At 42.0% G+C, this 22,603-nt stretch overlaps 1 protein-coding gene across 1 annotated transcript in view; it reads right to left on the reverse strand.

The window, feature by feature from the left end:
- mxi1 (max interactor 1, dimerization protein) overlaps positions 1-22,603 on the reverse strand; it is a 76,679-nt gene that overhangs the window by 50,790 nt on the left and 3,286 nt on the right. The window contains exon 3 of the mRNA XM_068053023.1: positions 18,480-18,509. Coding sequence (XP_067909124.1) covers positions 18,480-18,509 — 30 coding nt within the window. The remainder of the gene's footprint in view (positions 1-18,479; positions 18,510-22,603) is intronic.

Below are 22,603 nucleotides of genomic sequence, written 5' to 3' on the forward strand. Positions count from 1 at the left end.
TGAATGACAGAGCAGGCTCAAAGGGCTAAGTGGCCTACTCCTGCTCCTAATTCGTATGTTTAATAGGCATATAAATTGTAAAAATGTGGTAAAAGGAGTGGGGCTGATTAGGGACCAAAAAGGGGATTTACGCATGCAGGCAGAGGGCATAGCTGAGGTATTAAATGAACATTTGGCATCTGTCTTTACCAAGGAAGAAGATGCTACCCAAGTCAAAGTGGAAGAGGAAGTAATTAATACACTAGAAAGATTTAAAATTGATAAAGAGGAGGTACTGGATAGGCTGTCTGTACTTAAAGTTGATAAGGCACCAGGACCGGATGAGATGCATCCAAGGATATGAAGGAAGTGAGAGTGGAAATTGCAGAGGCACTGACCATAATTTCCAGTCTTCCTTAGACTCAGGGTAGGTGCCAGAGGAATGGAGAATTGCAAACGTAACACCCTTGTTCTAAAAAGGATGTAAAGATAAGCCCAGCAACTACAGGCCAGTCAGTTTAACTTAGGTGGTGGAGAAACTTCTGAAAACAATAATTAAGGATAAAATTAATAGTCACTTGGACAAATGCGGGCTAATTAAGGAAAGCCAGCACAGATTTGTCAAGGGAAAATGGTGTTTAACTAATTTGCTGGAATTTTTTTGAAGAGGTAACAGAGAGGGTTGATAAGGGTAATGCTGTTGATGTAGTGTATATGGACTTCCAAAAGGCATTTGATACAGTGCCGCACAACAGATTTGTAAGCAAAGTTATAGCTCATGGAATAAAAGGGACGGTAGCAATATGGATACAAAATTTGCTAAATGATAGGAAACAGAGTAGTGGTTAATGGGTATTTTTTTAGACTGCAGGAACATTTGTAGCAGAGTTCCCCAGGGGCTCTTGCTCTTCCTGTTATTAATGCCTAGACCTTGGTGCGCAGGACACAATTTCAAAATTTGCTGATCATACGAAAATTGGAAGCATTGTGAACTGTGAGGAGGATAGTGTAGAACTTCAAAAGGACACAGCCAAATTGGTCGAATGGGCGGGACAGGTGGCAGATGAAGTTCAATGCAAAGAAGTGTGACGTGATTCATTTTTGTAGTAAGAACATGGAGTGACAATATAAAATAAAAGGTACAACTCTAAAGGGGGTGCAGGAGCAGAGGAACCTGGGTGTATATGTGCATACTTCATTGAAGATGGCAGGAGAGTTGAGAGAGTGGTTAATAAAGCATACAGTATCCTAGGCTTTATTAACAGGGCCACAGAGTACAAGAGCAAGGAGGTTATGTTGTATAAAACACTGGTTCGGCCTCAACCGGAGTATTGTGTCCAATTCTGGGCGCTGCACTTTAGGAAAAATGTGAAGGCATGGGAGAGAGTGCAGAAGAGATTCACAAGAATTGTTCCAGGGATCAAGAACTTCATTTACAAAGATAGATTGGAGAAGTTGGGACTGTTTTCCTTGAAGAGAAGGCTGAGAGGAGATTTGGTAGAGGTATTCAAAATCATGAGGGGTCTGGACAGAGCAGATAGGGAGAAACTGTTCCCACTCGTGAAAGGATCAAGAACGAGAGGGCACAGATTAAAGGTAATTGGCAAAAGAAGCAATGGCGACATGAGGAAAAACGTTTTCATGCAGTGAGTGGTTAGGATCTGGAATGCACTGCCAAAGTGAGTGGTGGAGGCAAGCTCAATTGAGGCATTCAAAAGGGAATTAGATAGTTATATGAAAAGGAAGAATATGCAGGTTACGGAGAGAAGGCCAGGGAATGACACTAAGTGAATTGCTCATTCAGATAGATGGTGCAGACACAGTGGGCCGAATGGCCTCCTTCTGTGTTTTAACGATTCTGTGATACTTCTTCCAATTCCCTCTAGCTACAAGCTCACATACCCACAATGCCTTCCCACAATCCTGACCATCTCCATCAATTCCAGTGGCTACTATAATTTAATAGGGCAGCATCATGGTATCAAGGTGGCAACAAGCGTTTAACTCTCAGCACAAGCCCTCTGCAAAAGCTAAAAAACTCTACTTTGGTAAACTTAGGATAATTTAAAATGGGCAGCATTTTTTATTAACACAAATACAGTCTTCTAGTCAGAAACTAACTTTCAACTGGACGAGCACCCCAATACAAATAGTTAAGCATTTTTTTTAGATCATGGATAGGCAGCTGCGGCCTGTTGCCTGCAATTCTAGCGCCATGTGGGATCTTCAGGGCATTTCATGTGTCTTGGGGGACCACGTGTGTAGGAAGTGTGTCCAGCTGCTTCAGCTCGAGCTCAGGATTTCTGGGCTTGAGGGGAGCTGGAATCACTGCAGAGCATCAGGGAGCAGGAGAGTTTCCTGGATCATACATTTCAAGAGGTGGTCACCCCCAGGCAGCTAGAGTTCAGGATAGTAGATAGGTGACCTACTGAAAGAATAGGAAAAGGTAGGAAGTGCAAGAGTCTTCAGGGTGTATGCCACTCTCAAACCAGTACTCAGCTTTGGAAACTGCTGGGAGTGACAACACCTTGAAGGAGTACAGTCCAGACCATGGCACCAATGGGCACAGGACTGTACAGGAGGGAGCAGCAAAGTGCAGAAATGCAGTTGTTATTGGTGATTCCATAGTCAGGGGGACAGATAGGCATTTCTGTAACCATTATTGAGAGTCCCGTATGGGGTGTTGCCTCCTTGGTGCCAGGGTAAAGGACATCACAGAGAGGGTGCAGGATATTCTGCAGGGGAAAGGCAGTGAGCCAGAGGTTGTGGTACATGTTGGTACCAATGACATAGCAAGGGCAAGTATTGCGGTCCTAGGGTCAGATTTTCAGGAGCTAGGGAGGAAGTTAGGACCTCAAAGGTAGTAATCTCTAGATTACTCCCAGTGCCATGCCCTGGTGAAAGCAGAAACAGGAAGATAGGAAGAGTCAATGTGTGGCTTGAAGCACAGTACAGAAGGGAGGGCTTCAGATTCTTGGGACATTGGATCCAGTTCTGGGGCAGAAGGCACCTATTCAAAAGAGACGGATTGCATCTCAACAGGACTGGGACCAAGGTCCTCGCAGGGAGATTCATGAGTGTGAAGGTTTAAACTAAATTGGTAGGGGGATGGGCACCAGCATGTAGAAATAGAAAAGAGGAATAAGGTGCATAACCTGAGTGTTAGACAGTACTAGAGGTGAACAGTTCCATATAAGATGGGAACGGATTGAGAAGGACGATGAGGAATGAAAAATCATGATTACAATGCATGTGTGTAAACGCACAAAGTGTGGTGAATATGGTTGGAGAGCAACAAGCACAAATAGCAGTATGGGAATGTGATGCAGTGGCAATAATGGAAGCATGGCTTAAAAATGGTGAGGACTGGGCACTTAATATACAAGGATATAAAGTGTTCAAAAAAGATGGAGAAGGAAATGAGGGAGGTGGGGTGGCAGTACTGATTAGGGAAGACATTGTAGTGTTGGAAAGGGAGGATGTCCTTGAGGCGGCAAAGACAGAATCCATTTGGTTAGAGTTGAGAAGCAAAAAGGGTATGAACACGCTACTAGGAGTATTCTGTAGGCCTCCAAATACTGAGAGAGAGAGATAGAGATAGAGATATAGAGATAGAGATATAGAGAGAGATATAGAGATAGAGAAATAGAGATAGAGATAGAGAGAGAGAAATCTGAAGGGAAATCACAGAGATGTGCAATAACTATAGAGTGGTGATATTGGGGGACTTTAATTACCCAAATAAGAATTGGGATAATTTTAGAGTAAGGGTAAGGAGGGGAAAGAATTTCTGAAATGATTTCAGGAGAACTTCCTTGATCATTATATTCTCAGCCCAACTAGAAAGGAGGCATTGCTGGATCTGGTGCTGAGAAATGAGGTGGGCCGAGTGGACCAAGTGTCTATGGCGGATCATCGTATCATAAAGTTTAGACTAGTAATGCAGAAAAGCAAGGAACAAAATAAGGCAGAACATCTAGATTGGAAGAAGGCGAATTTCAACACTTTGAGAAAGGATCTAGCCAGGGTAAAATGGAACCAAAGTCTGACAGGAACAGCTGTATCGGAACAATGGGTTATCTTTAAGGAAGAGATGCTTCAGGTAGAGGCTAGGTACAATCCAACAAGAGTAAAAGGTAAGGGAATCAAAAACAGGGATTCTTGAATGATGAGGGAGATAGAGATTATGATGGAACAAAAAAAAGAGGGTATATGATGCATGAAGGTGAATTCTTCAAGTGAGAACCAGGCCATAAGTTGTGAGGGGAGGTGAAGAGGAAAGTAAGACTAGCAAAGAAAGAACATGGGAACAGAATGGCAGTCAACATAAAAGGGAACCCAAAAATCTTCTACTAGCATGTTGATAGCAAGTGGGTAGTAAGAGGTGGAGTGGGGCCTATTAAGGACAAAGGGTAATATATGCTTAGAGACACAAGGCAAGGCTAATATACTTAATGAGTACTTTTTATCAGTGTTCACTAAGAAAGTGGAATCTGACAAAATATTGGTAGAATTGGAGACAGTAGAGGCAATGGCTAGGGTATAAATTGAGAACGGGGAGGTACTAAAAAGGCTGGCTATGCTTAGGATAGATACGTCACCTAGTCCGGATGGCTTGGATCCAGGTTGTTAAAGGGAGTGGGGATAGAGATAGTGGAAGACTTGCCATAATCTTCCCTGGATACGGGGAAGGTGCCAGAGGATTAGAGAATGGCAAATGTGACACCCTTATTCAAGAAAGGATGTGTGGGATCGGAATTCCTCTCCCCGCCAACTGGACTTTAAAACTGGACTTTGTGTAATATGGAGAAGGAACCCCAACCCCCATGGACACTAGTACTCTGGATAAGAGCCAAACCTCAACACAAAGCACACTGAGTCAGGCTGCATTCCGATGAGTCAATTTTCAAACATCACAACAGAACTGATACTGTTAAAGGACTGGAATAGAGTCATAGAGAGATACAGCACTGAAACAGGCCCTTCAGCCCACCGAGTCTGTGCCGACCATCAACCACCCATTTATACTAATCCTACATTAATCCCATATTCCCTACCACATCCCCTCCTTCCCTCAATTCTCCTAACACCTATCTACACTAGGGGAAATGTTACACTGGCCAATTTACCTATCAACCTGCAAGTCTTTGGCTGTGGGAGGAAACCGGAGCACCCGGCAGAAACCCATGCGGTCACTGGGAGAACTTGCAAACTCCACGTAGGCAGTACCCAGAACTGAACCCGGGTCGCTGGAGCTGTGAGGCTGCGGTGCCACTGTGCCGCCCAAAATTTGGGACATTATCATAACAGTGACACAGCATAACTGCCATCATGTTAAGTGATTGGGGAGGCCACTGTTACAACTAACTGGTCCCAGAGCACAGCATTCACTCCTGTCAAGACAGGAGAGAAACCTCTTTCATGGATATTAGCTTTGCAGCCTGGGTTACCTCACCTTGGTGGAGTTCATTGTTCTCGGTCAGAGAAATCACATCAGCATTAAATGGATCTGTCTGGACCAGGCAGGTAACAGAGGAAAAGGATTAAAAGGTGCTAAGTGCTGACCATCCAGCAGGATGACTTCGGGAGATGTGATTATGATATTTTGATAAGCAGCATCATAAAAGGGACAAGATTGAAGGGTTTGGAGCTGCTGTTATGTGAAGAGGGACAGGGACTGGTCTTCTCAGGTCCAGGCCTACAATCAACATTGGTAACGACCAGCCGAGTGGGTGATTGTAAGTTTTTCAGTCAAATCTTGAAAGGGTTTGTTCTGTGGGTGCTGCAGTCCAGAAGGAGGGTCAGGAATGGTCAACCTGGCTCATGGACCTACAATTCCCAAATGCGTGGAGGGATTGTAAGTGATCAGCCAAATCCAAGGGGTATTTGGGACTAAGAGTTTTAAAACAATTTTAAGTGTAGCAACCAAATTCTGGGAGGGTTTGGGTTTCAAATTGAGTGAATTTGGGGTTTTGCCTGTGGTTTTTCAAAAGGTTTATTTAATAAGTCGTGGTGACTTGTGTTTGGGTGAGCGCTGAGGTTAAATCATGGAGGGATTTAAATCGGATTAATCTATCAAGGTGTCCTGTGGTGTCCTTTAGATTAGTTAGAGGTCTTTGTAACAGGATTTTAGGAGGGGTGTTTTTTTTTAAATAAAGAAATTTGTGGTTCAGCGTAACCCTGTGTCCGTGCAATTTGTCCTTTATAAAATCCTAAAGTCAAGAATCATCAGTAAGGGGGGAAACGGACCTCTTACAGGTGTAAGGACAGTACTAGCAAATACAGGCCAGTTAACTTATCAGTAGTGGGTAAGATTTTAGAAACAATAATTGGGGAAAAAAAATCAATGCACACTTGGAGAGGTTCAAATTAAATAAGGAGAGCCAGCATGGATTTGTAAAGGAGAGATCATGCTTGACTAATCTAATTGAATTTTTTGCTGAAGTAACAGAGAAGGTTGATGAAGAGAATGCAGTGGATGTCGTTTATATGGATTTTAAGAAAGTATTTGATAAGGTACCACATAAAAGGCTGGTTAAAATTGAGGCTTATGGCACAGGAGGGTCAGTGTCCAACTGGATAAAAAATGACTTGTGGACAGAAGACAGCGAGTAGCAGTAAATAAAATCAAAATACTGCAGATGTTGGAAATCTGAAAAAAAAATTGAAAGTGCTGGAAATACTCAGCAGATCTGGCAGCATCTGTGGAAAGAAACAAAGTTAACGTTTCAGGTCGATGACCTTTCATCATCAGCAGTAAATGGTTGTTTTTCAGACTGGAGGATGGTAGACAGTGATGTTCCACAAGGATCAATGCTGGGACTGATGCTTTTTTAGCTATATATAAATGACTTGGATCTTGGAATACAGAGTAGAATTTCAAAATTTGCCGATGACACCAAACTTGGAGGTGTGGCAAACAGTGAGGATGATATGAAGCGCCTACAACAGGCCATAGATAGGCATGCAGAATGGGAAGACAAGTGGTGGAAGCGGAGACAATCAGTGACTTCAAAAGGAAATTGGATGGCTACTTGGAGGAAATAAACTTGCAGGGCTACGGGGATTGAGCAAAGGAGTGGGACTGACGGAATATCTCGGTGGAGAGCCGTCATGGACTCAATGCTCCCAATGGCCTTCTTCTGTACTGTAAATGACTCTATGACTCAATTCCCAAGCTAAGTTCAAGTTTCAGTGCTGTCCATCACTTAATGTGATGCACGCTGTTAGTTGCACATTATACATGTTAATGTCAAATTATCAGCCAGGTTGTTTAATCAAGTGTTGTCTCGCAATCTGACCTTTTTTCATCTTAGGGTAGGAAAACAGGCATTGTTGTGGTCATTTGTTCAAGTCGCAATGCTTAGTAAACCAATCACAAGAACAGGATTTAATGAGGAAACCAAATCTCAAGCAGTGCTACCCTCTCATCTGAAAAGAATTGCTGAAAAGTATTATTGAAAAATAGGACCCTTTCCAAATGACTCAGAAATTCCTGATAAACTCAAGCAGTAGCTCTAATACTTTCTGTGGAATTCATTTCTTAAAACTAAAAAGCCAAGGTGAAATGCCAGGGCCTGCAGGGTATAACACTACCATGGTTGAAAATGGGAAAGAGAAAACAGCTATGGTATATTAGGAAATAATGATTAAATGAAGTCAAGCTTAGTTTTTAAAAAGCCTTGGGATTGTGAAAGGAAGGACAGCCTCATCAGGCTCCAGAGTTTTGAGGTCCTGGAAAAAAAAAGTAATGTTGCAAAATGCTTATACACTTTATGTACTTTCCATGTGCTGGACCAATATGCCCTCTCAGCCAAAGAAGGGTAAATATTGGAGGGAGAAAATATCATATTTATCTATTTTTAAATGCAATGCTAAATGTAACCAATTGTGATAGAACCGAATGGCCTACCCCTGCTCCTAGTTTCTATAACAGGTTACTGAGTTGGATGATCAGCCATGATCATAATGAATGGCAGAGCAGGCTCAAAGGGCCAAATGGCCTACTCCTATTTTCTGTGTTTCTATGTTTCATGTCTCCCAAAATGCGCCCTACCAGAGACCTTCCCTTCTGCTCTTTTTCCACCCTACCCCATTTGACCTACTTAAAGTCTACTACCTTTCTAACTTTTCCCAGTTCTGATGAAGTGTCATCAACCTGAAACATTAACTCTGTTTCTCTTTCCACAGATGCTGCAGTAGACCTGCTGAGTATTTCCAGCATCTTCTGTTTTTATTTCAGATTTCCAGCATCTGCCATATTTTGCTTCTGCCTTAACTAGCTGAATTAGCTACCCAGTGCTTGCGGCAGGTAGCCCTGCCACCACCCCTCCCCAATCCCACCTCCAGCAAAATGGCCAGGGGGTGGAATGGAGCAGGTGAACGAACCAGCATCTGCCTGCCTCCATGCCCACTGCAAGCTGTCTCTGTGCCAGCCCCCTCTTGGGCCCAAAATTTCAGCCCCAAGTTCAGAACTTTGACCTCCTTATTTTGGAAGAGCTTTAAACAGCACCTCAATCCATTAGCAGTCTGTGCCACGGCTGAAGGGGCAGGACTAAGACAGGTTAAAAAGGATGGAAAAGGAAACCCAAGGTGCATGTATGAGCTTGCAGTCCAGCACCCAAATTTGTTTGTGGGTTATGTCCAGATGATGCTACATGATACTCACAAACAGATAAAGCCAAATTTCAGACGACTTGACTATTACAGTAACTGCATATGCCAATTCTATGCTGTCTGGTATCTGCAGGTATCCTTCTAGCAGATGGCACATACCACTATATCTACATCGCTGGTGACCCCACAATCATTACCAACAACTCACAGCCATAGTGTCTTTAACACAGCAAAACGTCCCAAGACATTTCACAGTTCAATGTCAAGCAGGAGGGAAAATTAGGGAAGCTGGTTGAAAGCATGGTTAGAAAAGTAAGTTTAAGAAGGCTTCATAATGTGGGAACTCAATTAAAACAAATGGATTGATGGTAAATCAGTTTTACCTACCACACCAAGAAGCAATATCTAGTCTACATTCTCCTGGAGTTAAAGAAGGGAAGGAGCAATGCCACCTCAGTATTTTTAATCGACAAACTGGCAATAAGCAATGCCAAAAAAATCTATTTTTTTTAAAAACTGATCCCTAAATTTATGTACTGCATATTTAAATCATAAGCAATTCTGTATCTTAATGGTTTCAGTCGAAGGAAACATCATAACGACCAGCAAAAATATCTGTCACAAAACAAATTAGCAGCTTGTAAAACTAAAGAAGTCTTCCCTCGTGTTATATATTGAATCTCCTTCTCCTAGTATTCCTTTTATCACTCATGGCCCAAAACAGATTAATTAGTCAAATTTATTACCTCAGTGTTGTTCGTAGGACCTTGCTATGCACAAAATGGCTGCTGTGTTTTCCTATATAACAATAGCGTTAAAAAGACAGTAATCCATTTGCTGCGATGGTATACCTGAGGATGTGGAAAGTATGATATATATGTAAGTTCTTTAGCCCATATGAGCCAATGAAATTTGTCTATTCTGTACTTTTTTTTTTACAATGCCTTTCCAGCTCGGATGGCTCATTTTTTCATCATCAAGGGGAAAGGGGTTTGTGCATTTTCAACTGTGCTTACCAGTGTGAAAGTTCAGCACAATATGGCAATGTACAAAATGATCTTCCTTCCACTCTACCTCAATATTGTGCCTTCATCCCAACCTGAGAAAAGCAATTCCTTCTGCATCTGTTGTAATGTACCTTTTTTCTACAAGAGACATTTTTGGAAGGTAGTTGCCAATCTGGTACTAATTTTGGTAGCTGGGGAATTTAAATTCAATTAATAAATCTGAAATAAAAAGTTAGTCTCTGTAATGATGATCATGAAACTATTGGATTGTCATGAAAACCCAACTGGCTCACTAATGTCCTACAAGGGAGGAAAACTACCGTCCTGACCTGGTCTGGCCTACATGTGACTCCAGACCCACAGCAATGTGGTTGACTCTTAACTGCCCTCTGAAATGGCCTAACAAGCCACTCAGTTGTATCAAACTGCTACAGAAAAGGTAAATGATAATAAAGCTGGACAGACCACCCAGCATCAACTTAGGCACAGGAAACAACAAAGGCACACCCTGCCCAGTTGTCCCTGCAAAGTCTTCCTCACTAACATCTGGGAAATTGTGCCAAAATTGGGATAACTGTCTCACAGACTAGTCAAGCAACAGCCTGACATAGTCATACCTTACAGCCAATGTCCCAGACTCCTCCATCATCATCCCTGGCTATATCCTGTCCCACCGGCAGGACAGACCTACCAGAGGTGGCAGTGCTATACAGTTGGGAGGGAATTGCCCTGGGAGTCCTCAAATTGGATCCCACAAAGTCTCATGGCATCAGGTCAAACATGGTCAAGGAAACCTCCTACTGATTGCCACCTACTGCCTTCCCTCACCTGATGTATCAGTGCTCCTCTATGTTTGACAGCACTTGGAAGAAGCACCAAGGGTAACAAGGGCACATAACATACACTGGGTGGGGGACATCAACGTCCATCACTGAGCTGGCCAAGTCCTGAAGGACATATCTGCTAGACTGGGCCTGCGGCAGGTAGTGAACAAACTAACAAGAGGGAAAAACCTACTTCACCTCGATCTCACCAAAGTACCTGCCGCGGCTGCATCTGTCCATGACAGTATTGGTAGGAATGACCGCCACACAGTCCTTGTGGAGACAAAGTCCCGTCTTCACAATGAGGACACACTCCATCATGTTGTGTGGCGCTACCACTGTGCTAAATGGGATAGATTCAGAACACATGTACCAGCTCAAAACTGGGCATCAATGAGGTGATGTGGAACATCAGCAGCAGCAGAACTGTATTCAACCACAATCTGTAATCACATGGTCCAGCATGTCCCTCTACCATTAGCATTAAGCTAGAGGGCCAACTGCAGTTCAATGAAGGATGTAGGAGAGCATGACAGGAGGAGCACCAGGCATACCTAAAATTGAGGTGCCAACCTGATGAAGCTACAACAGCAGAAGAAGCATGCTATAGACAGAGCTAAGCAATCCCACAACAAATGGATCAGATCAAAGCTCTGCAGTCCTGTCATATCCAGTCGTGAATGGTGGTGGACAATTAAACAGCTAACTGGAGGAGGAGGCTCCACAAACATCCCCATCCTCAATGATGGCAGAGCCCAGCACATCAGTGCAAAAGACAAGGCTGAAGCATTTGCAACCATCTTCAGCCAGAAATGCTGAGCGGATGATCCATCTCGGCCTCCGCCTGAGGCCCCCACGGCCATAGATGCCAGTCTTCAGCCAATTTGATTCACTTTACATGATATCAAGAAACAACTGAAGGCACTGGATATTGCAAAGGCTCTGGGCCCTAAAAACATCCCAGCTGTAGTGTGGAAGACTTGTGCTCCAAAAGTAGTCGCAACCCTAGCCTAGCTGTTCCAGTATAGCTACAACACTGGCATCTACCCAACAATGTGAAAAATTGCCTAGGTGTGTCCTGTCCACAAAAAGCAGGACAAATAAATCTGGCTAGTTATCGCTCCATCAGTCGACTCTTAATCATCAGCAAAATGATGAAAGGTGTCTGACAGAGCTATCAAGCAACACTTACTCACCAATAACCTGCTCACCGATGCGTAATTTGGGTTTCACCAGGGCCATCCGGCTCCAGACCTCATTACAACCTTGGTCCAAACATGGACAAATGAGCAGAACTCCAGAGGTGAGAGTGACTGCCCTTGACATCAAGGCAGCATTTGACCGAAGGTGGCATCAAAGAGCCCTAGCAAAATTGAAGTCAATGGGAATCAGGGGCAAACTATCCATTGGTTGGACTCCTATCTAGCACAAAGGAAGATGGCTGTGGTTGTTGAAGGCCAATCATCTCAGCCCCAAGACATTGCTGCAGGAGTTCCTCAGGGTAGTGTTCTAGATCCAAACATATTGAGCTGCTTCATCAGTGGCCTTCCCTCCAACATAAGGACAGATTGGGGATGTTCGCTGATGTTTGCACAGTGTCCAGTTCCATTCGCAATTCCTCAGACATTCAGGCTTGGACTCATTAAGTGGCAATCGAGCCACAAAAGTGCCAGGCAATGACCATCTCCAACAAGAGAGAATCTAACCATCTTCCCTTGATGTTCAATGGCATTACCACCATCAACATCCTAGGTATCATCATTGACCAGAAATTTAAGTGGGCCAGGCATATAGTGTGACTACAAGAGCAGGTCAGAGACTGGGAATTCTGCAGCAAATAATTAATCTCCTAACTCCCCAAAACCTGTCCACCATGTACAAGGCACAAGTCAGGAGTGTGATTGAATACTCTCCACTTGCCTGGATGAGTGTAGCTTCAACACTCTAGAAGCGCGACACCATCTAGGATAAAGCAACCTGCTTGAACAGCACCCCACCCATCACCTTAAACATTCACTTTCTTCACCACCAGCGTGCAGAGGCAGCTGTGTGTACCATCTGCAAGATGCACTGCAGCAACTCACCAAGGCCCCTTCAACAGCTCCTTCCAAACCCACAACGTCCACCACCTAGAACAAGGACAGCAGACACATGGGAACATCACCACCCACAAGTTCCCCTCCAAGTCACACACCATCCCGACATGGAACTTTATCACCATATTTTCACTGTCGCTTGATCAAAGTCCTGGAACTCCCTCCCTAACAGCACTGTGGGTGTCCCTATACCACATGGACTGCAGTGGTTCAAGAAGGCAGCTCACCACCACTTTCTCAAAGGCAACTAGGGATGGGTAACAAATGCTGGCCTTGCCAGTGACACCCACAGGCCACGAATGTATGCAAAATTGTGTTGTAATTGTCTAAATCTGTGCCACCCCCATCTACCTTGTCATAAGATCCCCATCCCTCATTTAATTTCTTCACAGAAAATGTTAACACATAGTCTTTATTACCAGTTATCTCAAGGGAAACTCTAGATCATTTATCTGTTCCCATTTCCTGTATTCAACCTTGACCTGCTACCCTCCACAACAGTGCTGATTTTCATCTATAGATGTAAATAATTCTAAATTGTTTACAACTGGTGCTAATTCTACCTGAATGGTCAAGTGCAGAAAACTCAATTCTCTAGTCTAAACCACTTCAGCAAAGTTCAATCAGCATTGCAGCATGCCTGCCAGGAAATGCAGCCAAGCTTCAGGACAAAGCTGATGGTTACTGTCCATGTGGCAGCCCTATGTTGGACAGTTGCCAAGGGTATCCCTGCAGCAGATGAAAATGCTCTGCATCTGCCTTTCTGATGAACCTCAGAAGACAACACCCACATTATAAAAGCTTAAGTTTGTGCAGTAAAATAAAATCAAAAGAAACTGCCAAAGGATCAGAAAAGGCCTCAAAGCACATCAATTCTTTGGCCTTTTAAAGCCTTCCCACTTGACAGTCTGTTCCAAACACCCTGACAGGTTTCCTTGGTATGCAGGAGACTTTGCATCCAGGATTACACCAGTCAAAAAATGGATTGTCCATCTTCACATTCTTTTGTGTATGCTAATAAAGCAGTCACCTGATGTGGACAGGAGTTTCCAACATCTCTTCAGAACCAACAAGAAAAAGGAGTGAGACTTGTTTTTCTCAGAAAGACTGCTTGTTATCTTACTTCACGGTCTGATTCTTCCTGTTTGCAGCCAACATTAAAGTTGATCCCCAAAAATTTATTATTTTCTCTCCCAGCAATGTTGTGTCCATTGTCCCCTTTGGAGTACTTGACCTTCTCAATCTATGCCGATCCCTAGGACCACCAGTCCAATTGTCAACCAGAAATATAAAAAGTATTTTTGGAAGAAACTAAGCAAGATTGCTTTATCTCCATTTCTCCAATATCTGGAAGTCACACATAAATTTCAGTATAATTGGATTATATTGCACCCACAAATAGTTCAATGTATTTTTTCTCAAATTTACTAGAACTGATTTTAACTCCCAGCGGTAATGGACAGCAATTCCATCCTGGAGTGCAAGTTGGGGACATATAACAACAGCTTATATTTATATAACACCTTTAACATAACAAAACATCCCAAGGTGCTCCTGAGCAGCATTATAAAACAAAATATGACACTGAGCCACATAAGGAGATACTGGGTCTGCTGAACAAAAGCTTAGCCAAGGAGGTAGGTTTAAAGGAGTGTCTTTAAGGAGGAAAGTGAGGTAGAGACGTGGAGAGGTGTAGGGAGGGAATTGCAGAGCTCAGTGCCTAGGCGACTGAAGGCATGCCCACCAATGGTGCAGCAATTAAAATCAGGGATGTTCAAGAGGCCAGAATTAGAAAAGCCCAGCTATGTCAGAGGGCTGTGAGGCTGGATGAGATTACAGAGATAGGGAGGGACAAAGCCACGGAGGGATTTAAAAACAATGATGAGAATTTTAAAATCTAGATGCAGCTTGACCAGGAGCTAATGTAGGTCAGTGAGCACAGGAGTGATAGGGGAACAGGAACCCACACATGCCAGCACCAGGACCCAGAAGGTGGTTTTCAAGGAGGTGGCCAATTAAGTGGCTACATCTGGGTGCCCCATTCAACTAAGGACAGAGGGCAGGCTCTGAGCCTGGAGGGCAGTAGGAGGCACTCCAGCACTGAAAGATCAGCAGACCCACTGTCAGAGGTGGGAGCTGTCAATATAGGTAGGAAGACAAGAAGACATGTCAAGCACACTCTGAAGAAGTTTTCAAACATGAAAAATAAAAAGCAGCCACAGCTGCCAGCCTGCCATTGTGGGGAGGGGGGGAGGAATTCCAGCCGGCTTTTGATAATTTCCCTCAATGGGCAATTTAATTGGCCTAATTGACTACCCGCCACTGGCGAGCGGGAAGACTTCACGCCCATGTCGCAGCCTCCGTGAGAATTCCATGGAGGCAGGAGCATGTCGGCAGACCAACACGCCGGCTAGTAGTGGGAAATTGTGAGCTCACTTGTCTCCGGACCTGCCTCGCCAGCCCTTCGAAAATTCAGCCTTAGGACTCAGCAGACTTTAACTGCTGTGCCTTATTTAAATCCCGCTGATTGGCCACTCAGTCGCTTCCAGAGGAAAGCAGCAACTGGTGGCAGGGAGGAAGGAAAATCAGGTGACTAGCAGGCCACCTGCCAATATCGGACGAAGTCAGTTGGCAGAAAGGCAAGTCTAGGAAGAGGGACATTTGCTGGGTCTTGTGACTTGCATGGGAGGGATTTGAGGAACCTGGGACAGCAGAGGCCTTGCGGAGTTCAGAAATGCACTCCTGTTCCTCCAGGCCCCAATAAGAATTGTTTTCTTTTAAACTTGCTTCAGTGGGCCTTGCTGACGTCCCAACAGGTTTACTTGCCAGAGTAGCCGCCTCACTCAGAAGACAGTTAAAATTCCAATGGGGTTCCATATGTGTCATAGGACCCCAATTTGCATTTATTAATGAGACTCGCGCAGCACTGGAGAGTTAAAAATTACAGAAATGGAGCTGATCGGGGAAAGTTAAAATCAGCCCTACTATGTTATGCAATGATAGGCATATGTGCACACACAGAGGACAGCCCACATGACAGGTTCCTGTTCTTGACCAAGCTGTGAGAAGAAAGCACCAAGCAGAGTTAAGCAGAGCAGAAGATACTTCCCTAAGTAAAGAGGTAAAATGGAGAGCATGTAATCTCCAAATTAATGCACAGGGCTATTTTCTTACAACCTGTCTGAAACAGACAAAGGCAGAAGTCGAAGACAAGGTTGCTGCCCACGTTCTCAGTATTTTTTATAATTATAATAGTCAAATGATGACACCTTTAATTTACTGAAATCATAAATCCACATTTACAACCATCTGTATTTTTTCATGTATACAGAAAGAAAGCAGAGATAAGCTACTTAAAACAAAGTTAGGTAATTATAACCTGGTCTGAAACTTGAATACTGCGATATTCCTTATTATACATTTACTACCTGGTTCTCACAGTTTAAAAAAGTGTACCCAGGCTACCAATTTCCTACCTTTTGTTGGTTGACAATAAGCAATTAGCACCATACCTCAGTATGGTCATTATTTTTGAAACCCATCAACACTTTATTTGATTGAGCGCTGTTAAAAAATATTCTTTTTTTCAATAAAGCATACCGAGAATATATTTGTGAAGTTCTGTAATGCAGCTATGAATTGAACTAAATGCATCTCAGACAGCCAGACCATCAATTTATAGCAGTCATGAAAATGCCTCATCTAATGTGTGAATCATTAACATATGTAATAAATAATAACCAAATAATAAATTTTGCACCAGCTCAAGTGGAACATTTGGGAGTTTGGTGGTTAAAGATCTTGCACCTGTAATGGTAGTAAGTAATGGCCTGTAATGGCCCTTAAGTAGTAAGGGGAAAAAATTCATATCCAGTATATGTGAGCCAGGCTTAAGACTTGAACCAGATGGAATGTAGTACTGTGCAAACACATGCAGCCTTGACCCTAGCACACATCAGAATATAGTATCAATCATGTTTAACCACCAACTATTTCATCTCTCCACAATGTAGAACAACATAAAATAACTAGGGCTATACTCATTCGGGTTTATTTTAACTTTTGGTGGTGGTGGAAAACAGGCATTGGCAAATCGGCCTCCCATTATACACCCCACTCAATTCCCTTTCCACTGAAGCCAAGCAAAGTGTAGAATGAGTGGCTATGCCGCTAGCCCCCATTTTCCACCACAACTGAAAATCAAAATTAGCCCTAATAATTTTTTTGGAATTCTTTTTATTTCTCAATCCACATTCCCTCAGAAACTGCTGATTTTGTTTTACAATAAGGTTTAAATTCAGGTGGATAACTCATTCACATTTAAACTGCCCTTAATGGACGGGAATAAAGCCCCACTCAGATTCTGTAACGAGATTTCATCTCAATCTTTGTGAAATTAACAAATCAGAGATTATCAATTGATCCTTTTCAAAGGCGCTACTGAGGGAGTGAAACCAGAGTTGAGAGACCCCAGCTATGAATTACAGAAAATAAATCACTCATCAGGTGTTATGTGATATATAACTCAATGTTTTATTCCAGAATGTGTGCTACAATTTATCTACCAATTTTTCTCCAGCCCCTCAAATCTGTCTTTTTTATAATGTAAAACTGGTTACTTTCCACATGAATATATTCTCATTTTTATAGAAATAACTCTCCATGAAAATATAATCACTGTGAAAATATCCAACTACAAAGAGTATTCTGAAAAATAGAGGTTGATCCATGATTTAAAATTTAGAATGCAAATATGGAACCTTTTCCCAAATGTTTATTTTATACAACTAAATGGTCTAAAATATCCTCACCACAAAATATTTATAAGCATTGAATTTACTTATAAAGAATATGAATAAATATCACTGCAAGGGACTGAGTGATGCAGTCACTATTAAAAGATCATTCACACAGCAGGTTATTTTTCACCAAATTAGAAAAGCCAGAATTGGATGGCAGTCACTTAATACATTGCCTTTTCACTATCAGGACAGAGTTCAAATCCCAGGCAGACTAACTGGATGAAAGTCTGTTCCTTCTGTGGTTGTATTGGTACAAACTAAAATATGACTGGATGGTCTCAACCCAGGTCTGAACAGAGTCCTCAATGCGGAAATGCCTAAAATGAGCAATGAAGTGAAAATCTCACTCAGAGGCCAGGCCAGAAGATGGCTGCTACAAGCAATGGTAAATCATGCTTTATGTCAGAGGGGATACTTTTCCAAAATATTACACTGTTGCAGCAGAATAAAGGGAGTGTTACTCTTCAATTTAGGAGTGCTTGGCGCTAATGCTAAACTACCTTCAGTGTTAGAAACCACCAACTTGGGCATAAAAATTTGGAATAAAATGTTAACTTGTTCGAATCAACACACTGCAAGTCAACAATAAAAATAAAAATGCTGGAAAATTGTGAATTTTCTCTGAGGTCAATGTGGCTCCCCAGAACACTACAATGTTCTGTACCATTCTACTTATACCAATTCAATGAAAAGTGCATGATGGATTGTTTCTGTAGCGTAAATAACAGTTCTGGAATGGTGTGACCATTCAGGTTTTTTTGCCACTTCATAAGAACTCACTCACAGTGCCTCAGTAACCTGACACCTTGGCAACAACACCACCATGTGACCCAATCAGAGTTCAGCATGTCAGGGGAAAAAAAAGGCAACCAGTATTCCGCATACAGATTTTCTGCTTAAAGTAGGTCAGACATCTACTTGCATTTTGCAAACACATTGCTTCTTCTGTTGGGGAAACTAAAAGCCTTTCTCAAACTTAAACCCATATCAAAAAATTGCTGACCGCCTTCCTTATTTTGTTGGAAGAGTCAGGTCTCAGGACTCAAATTTTATAATTAAAACAATTACATTCAATTTAATATATTTACAAAAAAAATCTTCATGGCCATTATCAGCTTACATAAGTGAGTGACAGTTCTCGTGTAAGTGACTTACCGGTTCTTTTCTAATTCATTGTGTGTAGATCTGCAAGACAGAAATTTAACAGTTATTTTGAAAGCTTTTTAAAACATCTCTATCAGAACCATTGAGAAATAAACTTGCCACATTTAAACTTAATTAACCTGCATTTTTTTTGTTCCTTCAATATTCTTCCCTCCTCTCCTGAAGGTGCTGATTTGTGCACACCACTCGCCCTTTGGTATCTTATCCAAGTGACCATTCTTATACCTAAACAGTGAGTCTCAGTAGGCTTCTGGATCACAGGAGTCATCTCTGCTGAGCTTGATCCTATCTTCACCTAACAATACACGTGCAGAATTCCCAGCAGAAGCCACTGGACAGCAATCGTAGGCAGGAATTCTGATTGAGTTTTGTTCTGTCGCTAAACCAAGGATGCTGAAGCCAAGTGGGCTGCCACAACTAGAATCAACCAATTCAGCAATGACAATGATTGAATTTGGGACCTTAGGAGTTCTGAAGCTGAAGTTGATCTCCATATATTTATCTCTACAAAGAATCTAACCTAATACAAATAATGTTATTTCTTTTTATAAAAACACAAAATATTCATAGAAACAAAACACCAAATCTGTGAATTCCAAAGTCCTGCCATGAATTATACGAAAAAGACAGCAATCCCTGGCTACAGGAGGAATAGCCAATAAGAGATCAACCTTAGATTAAAAACATTCTTGCATCTGAATGTGCATAACATCAAAGAAGGCTTCCAAGAACAAAAAACAAGCAGGGGACTTCTAGCTACATACCACCACTTTTTAAAATTCATTCACAGGATGCGGACATCATTGGCAACGCCAGCATTTATTGCCCATCCCTCTATAACTGAGTGGCTTGCTAGGCCACTTCAGAGGGCAGTTAAGAGTCAGCCACATCACTGTGGATCTGAAGTCGCATATAGGTCAGACCAGGTAAGGACGGCAGAACAGGTGAATTTTTAAGACAGTTTTATTCTCACCATTACTGCTACTAGATTTTTATTCCAGGTTTATTTAATTAACTGCATTTACACTTTCCTGCTGCCATGGTGGGATTTGAACACATCTCCAGATTATTAGTCCAGGCCTCAGTATTACTAACTTGCCCCATAACATAACTACTATGCTACTGTGCCCCCTCACAACCGACCACAATATCATAATCTGCAGCAGAAGTGTAGGAATTATACACAAGGCAATGTATAGGTTTCTTCATGTTATTTAAACAACATAGGTGAAACATTCACTTACAAGGATGAATTCATGAACATATCTTTTCAGCAAATATTCAAACTGGCTAATATTTGAGGATGACAGGTTGAACATCACAAACATACGTTCAATTTATCACCAATCAAAAAGATTAGATTAAAGTAGAACTTTAGGATTGTATTTCAATACAAGCAATATATGTTAATTTTTGCTAACAATTTTTCACTCCAAAAGATCAATGCCCCACGGGAACATGGAATCTTCCTGGTCTGGACCACTCACTACTATGCTAAATAGTGAATTTAACTACTGAGCAACTAGGAGGAGTCTACTCAAATTCATCAAGTGACTGAGAATTAAATAAATGCATTAATAGATCTAAATTTGTTAGCACTCAAAACCAGGTGCTATTCTGGCAGCATGCACCAATAATACTTCAAAATAGAGAGGACTGCCCGAACTTCATGCTCGGGCCTCATTATCATAATTCAGGACAGTGATGATAGTCAATCAGGAGTTGGCCAGATGTAGCTTGCCAGCACTGAAGCCGACAAGTTAATTCAGAGTGGGGAGGGGATTGACTAGCAATGGCCTGCAGTTGTTTTGTGGAGTCAGGAGCACTGCAGCTCCTTCCAACTCCATAAAAAAAATTTCTGAAAGATTTCCTTTTAAGGATCACTAGTTAGGTTGCTCAAGACCTAGAAATAATAGTCAGAGCTTCAATTGAATAGAGCTTTACTTCAATATTGAGTTAGGCCAATCAAAAACAGGCCTCAGTCAATTTAGCTGTGGCCCTAACGTGTAGACTGGGCACAGGTTTCTGCTCTGCTAAATTGGTTTATAGATGTAAAGTGAGAGCAATGTTGTCGAATTTATGCATCAATACTTCCTTGTTGTAAACAAACAAATCAGCTAGCCAATCCACACCTACTCTGCAGAAGATTTAAGTTAGCCAATGAATATTATTTTTATTCTTTAGTTTATTAGTTCAACAATATAGCATCTGCTATTCACTTTGAAATGTGCAGACATTTGTTAACAAGAAAAAAATGTGCATTTATACACTACCTTTAATGCAGAAAAATGTCCCAAGGCACTTTACAGCAGACAAAATGAAACAACAATGAGCTAAAAACGGAGATGTGAAGAGAAGCAACTAAAAGCCTAGTCATACAGGTATGTTTAAGGAGAGTTTTAAAAGAGGAGTGAGAGGTGGAGAAGCAAAGAGCTTTAGGGAGGGAATTCCAGACCTTACAGCCTAGTCACAAAATGTACAGCAGCAAATGGTTTGAAGAGAGTGCGGTTGCACATGAAGCCACAGTTACAAGATGTTAGAGTAGGAAAGGGTGAGGCCATAAAAGGATTTGAACAAGAATGAGAATTTTAAATTGGAGGCATTGAAGGAACCTGTAACCAATGTAGGTCAGGAAGCACGTGGGTGATAGGGGAGTGGGACTTGGTGCAAGATGGGAAATGGGCAGCAGAGATTTTGATGAGCTCAAATTTACAGAGGGTGCAAGGTGGGAGTGGGAGGCCAGCCAGGAGAACAGTGGAGTCCAAAAGGTAACAATGGCATGGATGAGGGTTTGAGCAGCAGCAGAGTTGAGGCGGAGCAGAGACAGACGATGTTACAGAGGTGCTCTTGTGAGGATATGGGATCAGAAGCTATGGGGTTGGTTGGTTGGGTGGGTGGGGGTGCTAGCCCCAATGAATTGTACCATTGCAGAAGTTAGTGTCTTCCCCAAGAAAATGGGCACAATTTGATGAAGTTGACTAGTGAGATTGTTTATGCATTGTGTAGATTTTGGCTGCGGCAAGTTTTGGTATCAACTTTACACCAAGAAAAATTACCACTTCCTGATGTACTGGAAGGTATGGGGGTGGGGAATAGGCACACCACAACCTATTTTATCCATACATGTCTTGACATGCACTATCAAGCAGAGTTTGCAATAAAATGCAATTTGAAAACTAAAACCTCCAATTAAAAAAAGATTATTTTCAGTTGCAATACTGCCTTTCATCTTGAGCATGTAGTCAAAACATTTCAATAATCTACATACCACATGACAAATCATAAAACCAAGAAGTCACTTGGAGTGGTGTACAGGCCACCCAACATTAACCACACTGTAGGACGGGATATAAAGGAAGAAATAATGGCAGCTTGTCAGAAAGGTACAGTGATAATTATGGGGGATTTTAACCTACATATAGACTGGAAAAATCAGATGGGTAGAGGTAGCCTAGATAAGGAGTACATAGAACGTTTTCGGGATAATTTCTTGGAACAGTACGTTCTGGAGCCAACCAGAGAGCAGGCTATACTAGACCTGGTATTGTGCAACGAGATAGGATTAATTAATGACCTCATAGTTAAGGTGCCCTGAGGTAGCAGCGATCATAATATGATTGAATTTTACATTCAGTTTGAGGGAGAGAAGGGTGGGTCCAAGACTAGTATTTTAAACTTAAATAAGGGCAATTATGAGGCATGAAAGCAGAGCTAGCTAAAGTGAACTGGCAAATTAGGTTAAGGGATAGGTCAATAGAGATGCAGTGGCAGATATTTAAGGAGATACATCAGAATACACAGAATAGATACATTTCAACGAGAAAGAAAAATTCCAAGGGTGGGACCCGCCATCCATGGTTATCTAAAACAGTTAAAGGTAGTATCAAACTTAAAGAAAAAGCCTATATTGCGCAAAGATGGGAGGAGGTCAGAAGATTGGACAGAATATAAAAAACAGCAAAGAATGACTAAAAAATTGATATGGAAGGTAAAATTAGAGTACGAGAGAAAGCTAACTAGAAATATAAAGATAGATAGTAAGAGTTTCTATAGATATTTTAAAAAGAGTTAACAAAGTGAGCGTTTGTCCTATAGAAAGTCAGTTTGGGGAATTA

This window comes from Heterodontus francisci, chromosome 20 (genome assembly GCF_036365525.1).
Source record: "Heterodontus francisci isolate sHetFra1 chromosome 20, sHetFra1.hap1, whole genome shotgun sequence".
Classification (NCBI taxonomy): domain Eukaryota; kingdom Metazoa; phylum Chordata; class Chondrichthyes; order Heterodontiformes; family Heterodontidae; genus Heterodontus; species Heterodontus francisci.